This window comes from Rhipicephalus sanguineus, chromosome 11 (assembly GCF_013339695.2).
Source record: "Rhipicephalus sanguineus isolate Rsan-2018 chromosome 11, BIME_Rsan_1.4, whole genome shotgun sequence".
NCBI classification, from domain to species: domain Eukaryota; kingdom Metazoa; phylum Arthropoda; class Arachnida; order Ixodida; family Ixodidae; genus Rhipicephalus; species Rhipicephalus sanguineus.
In genome coordinates, this window is record NC_051186.1 from 125,671,703 (window position 1) to 125,680,202 (window position 8,500).

Consider the following 8,500-nt stretch of genomic DNA (forward strand, 5'->3'; position numbering starts at 1 on the left):
ACTTCATGCAATTATGTACAGTAGCGGTCTCTTGAATCCAAACTTTGACATAAGCCCACTTGCTGTTGATAAACACCACCCAAAAAACAAAGTTATTCTGAAAGAAACGCAGCAGTTGCCACAACCATCCAGCTGTTGTGTAGACAACTCATTGTTTCTGTTAATTGACACCAAGCGCGTATTACTCAAATATGGAAAATTGTGCACTGTCACTTAGCAATCAAACTACGCAGTCGTGGTAATAACTTACATGGCAGCACTCTTCATTGACAATTCAGAGGTTTGGCCTTCACACCCCAATTTAGGCGTTGATACAAGGAGAGACATACTTATCACTGCTCACTGGGATTTGTGTTGCTTACGTAATCCTACCTCCTCAAGCCTTCGAACAGGATGCCAATAGCAAGACCACCCGTTGCCATTGGTACTTGCTACTGCCCACATGACTCGGATGACCCTTGTCGAAAATTTCCATGAAATCTTGCAATGCATAACATCCGCACAACATCAATCATGCAGGCATTTTGTCATTCAGGAAGTAACTTCCCTTCAATTATATAGCTTAGCATTTTAATGACGACATTAAAACACAACATTAAATGTGATTTTGCAGACACCTGCCATAACAAATAACCTATTTTAACTCCATTAATCAGTCATTTAGCGCACTTCATGTAATATTTAGAATCAATTCCAATGGTGTACACCTTCCTTGATGACCTTCAAGAAATAATTGACCGTGTAGCAATTTACAGACCCTTCCTATGTAACTGTCGCTTTACAGAAAAGGTAATCAAAAGATTATAAGCAAGTATTTTGCCATTACCTATCAGTAGACTTCTGTTTATGCTTCATTTAATTATGCTGGTTGTTTTTTCGAAGTCGTAAATCCACAGTCTATTTAAAGAATATGTGCCTATGGCTTCGTTAAAGGGATGTACCACACTGTTACGGTTTGACCATATTCACAGTCATGCTTCCCTTTTTTGTAAAACTACTAGCTTACAGAGCAGAAATCATAATTCAAATATGTTTCCTCTGTTTGGAATTCCACAGAAACCGATCACATTGAATTAAAACAAAACCACGCCTTTAGATCAATAAATTTTGATCACTGTTACACTACTTTTGTAATTAACGCGAAAGGAAACGCACATCTACCAGGTCATCAAATACACTACAAAATAACAAGGCTTTCAGTACATCATAGCTCTTCGTATATTTTGTCCAACCACACTCATCAATCCAGTTCATCACATCCCTAAGCACAGGAGCCCTGATGAAGGTGCATAGCCCCTATGGCTGCAGCACCATGCCCCTTCAATTGTTTTTTATCAAGACTGCAATTGCCTGGGACAATCATCCTTCAAATGTCACCCTTTATCTGCTCACTTCAAAACCACTCCTAAGTCACTTTTTGGCGCTGTTGTACATGCAAAAAAGTGCAAGAGTTTCATGGCATTTTTTGCGTGTCTGTAATGCTTACAGGAAACTTGAAAAACAGCAATAAACTTACTCATTATCAGTGTCATCATTCAGCTCGTCACAGACATATGAGGAGTCATTTGTGTAGTTGCTGTAAAAAGTCGGAAGAACATCAGCAAGACAACATCTTGAAGATACATGGGCAAGCAATCACATGATACATAACGAGTATTCAGGAAAGTAGATGTACATTAGTTGCAACACCACTTGAACGGTGTTCACACCTACTGCAGTGTAAGAACAGCTGAACTAAATATTGCACAGCGACAAACAGCTGACTTGGTTGTCGTTATAGTACTGTTAAAAACACTAGCAGACATCTGTGTAAACAGTACCCCACCATAATAATTTTAAAGACTGTGGAACACAGTGAGTTTTCGAGTAGAGGCCACAAAGAAACAGGCTCAAGGCCACTGCGCATACACGTGACCCAAGCAGCGTTTGCGTTTTGCATTGTGGACACTGTTTCTCAAATTTAGTGGGATCCCCAAAGCCTGGCCCAGAAGCTTTGCGTCAAACAAACATAATGGCCCCCATTGAAGCGATAGCTCTCGGCCAAGGCCAAGCGTCTTGTGCTGCAAGCACAAGACGCAAACACTGAGCGTAAAACCATATTCGAAAACTATTAACTCCTGCTTGACCCAAAGTCAGCCTGCGCAAAGCACTTTGGGGCCCCGAACTTTTAAGGTCCCTATTCGAAAACTCCCTAATACGTAACCATGTTTACTACAACATTGTCATATTGTATGGCAACATATCAATGTGTCTGAAAATGTATCGACATTGGTAAGACACCATACTGATGGTTTACATGCAGACTGTCAGTGGGGGTTACATTCGGCTGTCAAGCAAAAAAAGTCACCTTATTGGAGTTACATTTCACAGGGCACAGCTACATATTAAGTGCATAATATCCAAAATAAATAAAGGAGATGTTCCTTACTGCAAGCCTGACTCAAGGTCCCCAGAGCTGGATGTGTCATCGCTGAAGTAGTCAGTCCTGGAATATTTGTAAAAATGCATACAATTCTCACATCTCTCTAATGTCACTTAGAGCATTAATGGATAACTCGAATGAAATTTGCATACCTGCTCAGATTGAGACCTGGGGCATTTGCACCACGCTTTGGAGTAGAGCACAAAGGCCTCACTTCCGGTAGCACCTCGTCACTGTACAGCAGCATGTCATCAGTTTGGTCACAGCTGTCACGAGTAGGCAATGGGCTGACTTGGACACCTGTGCATTGAAAATATTTTCAAGCCTGCCCATTGAGTGTCAGTCTTTCTAGGCTAAAGATATTAGCAGTCCCGCTCTCACCAATAGATTGCCCCCTGATGTACGTCTGTACAGCCTTTGGACTCTGTGCATGCGCAGTTGTTTGCACATAAACATCACGCGTCTGTGGCTGAGCTCCCTGTGCATCACTGCACTGAGTGGGGGTATCCCCTTGGCAGCTCCAGTCATGCTGATTGCTGCTCTCTGCATGGCCAGCCTCTGGCTCTGGTAAGGCAAGGGCTTCGTAGACATCCTGCTGGATTAAGGCAAAATACCATGGATTGTAGGCAAATGTCTAGGGAGCCAAGCATACCAATTGTGACCACACTGAACATTTTGGGCAAGTACACTGAGCTGGATGACATCCTCACAATCTACAGACCACCTGGGAAATACTATGCAGCTACAGAAGACGTAGATACCTGTGGAGTTTCCTTCACTAATGAACCTTCCTGTCCCCTCCTCCATAGTATGCGATGTCGTACTATCGCTCATTTTCAACAATGCGCACGGTAGACGAAATGGGAACAACATTGTCTTGATTTCATGAAGAATACAGAACAGCAAAACATCACAACCGGGGCACTCACACATCGTAATTTTATTTAGAGCGAATCATGATTTCTAAGTTACGCTGCGCGTACCCGTCGCCAAGACAGGGCTTCAAAATAATTCGGTCAATTAAGCCACTTCGGCGCCCACGACTATAAACGTCCCCCCTCTAGATCGAGAACACATGCTGCTGCCATACGTACACTTCCGAGCCAGATTTCATTCTAACCGGGTCCACTCGATCGCGATCGCAAGATTTCGGTGAGCTCAGTCATCTCGATCCGGCTAGTTCGACCGTGTGGCAGTCCTTGTTTTCGACTGTGCCCGGTAATTCCCGTAAAGGTACAGCTTCACTACGATCGAGACGTTTTGAGTGGCACTGCAGCGAGTTGTACAATAACGCCACAGACTCGTACGCGTCCCTCTAGCATCGTTTGTGCACGATATCGGCACTTTCCTAGACAACCTGCTACGACTTGATATGTACTACAGTGTTCTATATGTGCAGAGACGTTCAAAATGTTCTTTCACGTACCTCCGCTTTCCTTTTGATGGCTTTTCCTCGTGCTGCTGGCTGCCGGATCACCTCTTTGAACACTGTCGGCACGGCGTCCGCCTTCAAGCGCCTATAAAAGTGTTGCTGAGACAACCCAAAAGCTTCCATCAAGTGAACGCTATCCTTATAGGACTCCGGCGAGAAATGATCGGAACACACGCGTGCCCATTTGCTCGGTAACCAGTTGTCCCGTCTGATCGCACTGATCCACTTCTCACGGAGAGCACTGTCATTTGGAAAGTGGTGATAGCAAACTCTCTGCGTTTTGCTTGAGTGGTTTGTGCAACCCACAGCGCAACACCAACTACCACCCATCGCACGACCCTTCCACAGGGAACAGAAAATCGCGCGCCAAACCAGCGAAGCGCCGGCAAAACCAACGCTACACGGCAGACGCTCGCTGTAGCGGCCGAAGTTAGCGGTGCCCTCGTCGGCGTCACTTCCGCCGCCATAACAAGATTGACGTCACAGACGCAATGTTGCCAATAATTGTGGGAAGCCAGGAGGGCGTTTGCAGACAATCTTTAAAATTCATTTGCAAACAATCTGCGCATGTCTCAAGCCTGTAATTTGGCATAAATGACGGAAACGTGCAAAGGAATGTACCCAGCGAATTTCATTGAGATCCATCGACCTCGAAAAATCGCCGGAGTTGGCCTTTAAGCGTAACACGTGGAGCGAACCGTTCCACAGCATCGAGATACTGCTTCGCGCGTTGGCAAGATATGTACTAATGCTTACATTTTTGTATGTATGTACACAACTTTCCTACTGACAGACGTCATACTTGCAATGTTATTCTTAAAAGCTTTGTGTAGTTTTCAGCATAACACGAGGAGGGAACCGTTCCACAGCATCGAGAAACGGCTTCGCGCGTTGGCAAGATATGTAATAGTGCTTAAATTTTTGTTTGTATGTACACAACTTCTCTACTTACAGCGGTCATACTTGCAATATTATTCTATTAAAGCTTTGTGTAGTTTTCTGCGTAACACGTGGAGCGAACTGTTCCACAGCACCGAGAAACTGCTTCGCGCGTTGGCAAGATAGGTACTAGTGCTTACATTTTTGTATGCATGTACACAACTTTTCTACTGACAGAGGTCACACTTCCAATATTAATCTATAAATGCTTTCTGTAGTTTTCAGCATAACACGTGGAGCGAACCGTTCCACAGCCTCGAGAAACTGCTTCGCGCGTTGGCAAGATATCTACTAGTGCTTACATTTGTTTATGTACGTACACACTTTTCTACTTACAAAGGTCATACTAGCAATATTATACTATGAAAAGCTTCGTGTAGTTTTCAGCGTAACACGTGCAGCGAACCGTTGTTTCACCGAGTAGAGAAAGTGTTTCGCACGTCTGCATGTTACGCACTAGTGCCTATATTTTTGTTGGTATGAAAATATCTCTTCTAAGTACAGAGCTTATGACATGACGGTTCAGTAGGGGTTCTCCTACCCGAAGTCTTGCTTACATGTACTTCTCGATCTTGCCACTAGATAGCTTCGCTGTAAAAGCCCGGTGGTTAGGACAGTGGTCAGGACACACGCCTTCTGAGGTGACACACATGAATGGAATTGAAGGGCGACACACACCCTTCAACACCATCGGTCACCGATCTTTGCGGATTGGAATGGCTCCATCGAATTTTGTAGCGTTACGTACACTTTCCTAGCCGGAGCCGATTTCGCGTGGATCGTCATGAGCCGTGCTGCGCATGCGCGAGGATCAGTGATGTCACACAGCTGGCTCACCCAAGCCGGCATCTCACGCGCCCTCCGCCACCGCCGCAAGCGGCTCGCCGCTGCTTGTCTGCGCGTTCGGGAGGAGTGGCGTCGTAGCCGCGGCTGAAAAACTGGCGGCGGCGCGCGCGCAGACTCCGCCACCGCCGCGCGCGACTCGCCGCCGCCGGTCGACGCTTTCCAGAGGAGTGACGTCGTAGACTTGGCAGTCGTATTGGCGCCAGCGTGCGCGCAGCTATTCGCCTTCGCTGTGCAGTCGCCGTGTGACACTGTGCTGTAGCCGCTTGATAGCGCCTCTGAGTGGCGTTTGCAGGTGGGTAACGCCATGGAGAAGGAGAGCGCAAATGCTGCTCAACGGCGCAGAAGAGACAAGAAGCTTATCTCATCGGGTCCCGAAGTAGTTGCGTGGCAATTAGCGGTTCAGCGTACGAAGAATGAACAGAAGAAGGCTGATATTCCTAGACAATCTGGAAAGCTAAGAATAATCAGCTGAACCTTTGGCTAACGCTACGTATATCCTAGCATAGCCGAGCTAAGCCACTGCAATTTTTTTAATAAGGCGAAAAGCCCATATCGCTGATAAGTCCAGAGATATTGGAGATTTTGCGAGACGTGACGATACTTCACGTTACGAGCTGAGAACTGCGATTTTCAGCGAGACTTGAAAAAGTTCCATGTTTTTAAATGATGGTAAACAATAATTATTATAACTCGGTCAAAACGCACGTCATACTCAAGCGAACGTTCGTGTGGCTTCGGAGCACCAATAGTGACGTAACGTGTCACATCTCACTATGACATAAGATGATGGCGTGATCACATGACATCGTCGTTTCGTAAGGGCGCGCTGGTCATGAAGGAGGTGCACCACATGAGATTAACAAAGCTTAATGGGCAGGGGAAATTCAATACACTTGTCATGAAGATAATAGTAAAAAAATCACACCATTTCCCGCTAAAGGGGACCATGATGCGATGCGAAGCAGCGTTTCGGCATGTCGAGCCCGCGTTTCAGAGGGGGGAGTGGAGAGAGAAAGTGGAGAAGGAGAAAAGGGGAGTGGAGAGGGAAAGTGGAGAGGAGAAATGGGATAGGAGGTGTGGGGGAGGGTTTGCCCATGCGGAGTAAGGGCGGTCACGCCGCACACCACCACCGGATTGAACTCCGCCATAAGATGCTTCGCATCTAAAAACTCACCATCTCCCGCTAAAGGGGACCATGAGGCGATGCGAAGCAGCGTTTCGGCATGTCGAGCCCGCGTTTCAGAGGGGGAGTGGAGAGGGAGGGGAGATGGGGAGTGGAAAAGGGGAATGGGAGAGGGGAAATAGAGAGGAGGAGTGGATAAGGGGAAATGGGAAAGGGAAGTGGAGATGGGAAAGGGGAGACGAGGTGTGAGGAGAGGGTATGCGCATACGAGTAAGGGTGGTCATGCCGCACACCACCACCACCAGATTGAACTCCGCCTTAAGATGTTTCACATCTATAAGAAGAATACTTTTGCCTTCACGTCATTTTAGGCGAATGCGCAATGGCTCTGTGACTTCTGCATATACGCGAATGCTGTGTAGTTGGGTCTATATTTTTTTGTTCTTCCTGCCACGGACAGACGTTAATTAGAGGAGGATTGCCATTTACAGCTTCCTTGTAACAATAATCTCAAAGCCATACTCGTGGAATGCTACCATGCTATTACCGGCGCCACTTGTTTTCACCCTGTTTATTGAGCTGTGGTGCTTTCTCCGCGTCATCTATAACGCTGAATTAGTTGAGTGTGTGCAATAGGGGTTAGACAATATTCAGAGTGCAGAGCCGCTTATGTCGACAATGTCAACAGCACCATGCGTTATCTTTTCTCGAGCAAAAAGATTAAAATAGTTGCCTATCGAAGATTTTTTGCTGCGAAATGCTGGACTAGTTTTCCATTTGAGGTGTTTTCCATTGATTCATCCATTCTTCAGGGAATGAGAGTGCCGTGGAACTACGGGAAATTAGGTAACACTGCATTAATCTAATATAATGATCACTTGAGCAAAGAAAAATGAGCCGTCGCGAACGCGTTTCGTCCATCATATCAGCTTGGTTTGGAATCGCGATGACAGTTACTGCACAGAACGCTATTCTGCGCGGGTTCATATCTTCTTGTGCATTTTATTTGCGCTCCCTGCGTTATATGGTTAACTTAGCAAATAACCAGTGATATATTTTTGGAGCATGCTTTTTAGCAGATGAACGTCACGTATTCGTGAAAGAGCATAATCAGTCAACAGGCATTTGCTGGCCGTGCTAAGGCAATTGTTTGCGAGTACAGACGCTCGCAATCATACTTCTATGGCTAAAAATGTGCATCATAAAATGCAGCCAATAAATAAGCAGTGGTGAAATACTAAGGTTGTGAAGGTGATTTTCTTGCGAGTAAACTCGTAAACATCGGCGAGAATGTCATATCAAAAGCTTTGACAGACTAAATAATCAGCAGTATATCAATGAAAATAAACGAAACGTTTGTACTAAAGACACAAATGCTCCGTGCAATCTTGACGATACCGCATTTACGCAAGAATATCTCAACGAAATTCAACGTTGTATATACTTCGCACCGGTGATCAGCATTTTTTTGTTTGTTCTGTAGTTTCAATGTACTTCGTTCTTGTGTACATGTCTGGGTTGTTTAGAAAACTGATGAACACAACTGGGAAGTCTACCAACGTGACAAAAAAGGGAGCGTAGGAAAGCAGCATGGCGTCGCACATCAACAAAATGGTTTTCATATACTATGCACATTTACAATCATATTGGGAAAAAATTGAGCATACTATTTAAACGCGAGCGTTTCTTGAGAATTATTGCGCTCACATCTTCCGTCAACAAATAATTCCCGCTGACA

At 45.4% G+C, this 8,500-nt stretch overlaps 1 protein-coding gene across 1 annotated transcript; it reads right to left on the reverse strand.

Annotated features, from left to right (window-relative positions):
- Positions 1–1,512: 1,512 nt before the first annotated feature.
- Positions 1,513–4,222, reverse strand: LOC119373304 (peroxynitrite isomerase THAP4-like). Its single transcript, XM_037643329.2, has 5 exons — positions 3,849–4,222; positions 2,804–3,014; positions 2,575–2,722; positions 2,429–2,485; positions 1,513–1,576 (listed from the first exon to the last, which is right to left on the reverse strand). Exons 1-5 carry the CDS (start codon positions 4,182–4,184, stop codon positions 1,513–1,515), a joined length of 816 nt encoding a protein of 271 aa, XP_037499257.1. The 5' UTR covers positions 4,185–4,222.
- Between the last annotated feature and the right edge of the window lie 4,278 nt (positions 4,223–8,500).

Excerpts from the sequence above, each read along its gene's own strand:
- LOC119373304 (XM_037643329.2), bottom strand. The coding sequence starts at position 4,184 with ATGGGTGGTAGTTGGTGTTGCGCTGTGGGTTGCACAAACCACTCAAGC. Across the intron at positions 2,723-2,803 it reads CATCAGGGGGCAATCTATTG|GTGTCCAAGTCAGCCCATTG; the intron begins GTGAGAGCGGGA and ends TTCAATGCACAG. Across the intron at positions 2,486-2,574 it reads CCAGGTCTCAATCTGAGCAG|GACTGACTACTTCAGCGATG; the intron begins GTATGCAAATTT and ends CAAATATTCCAG.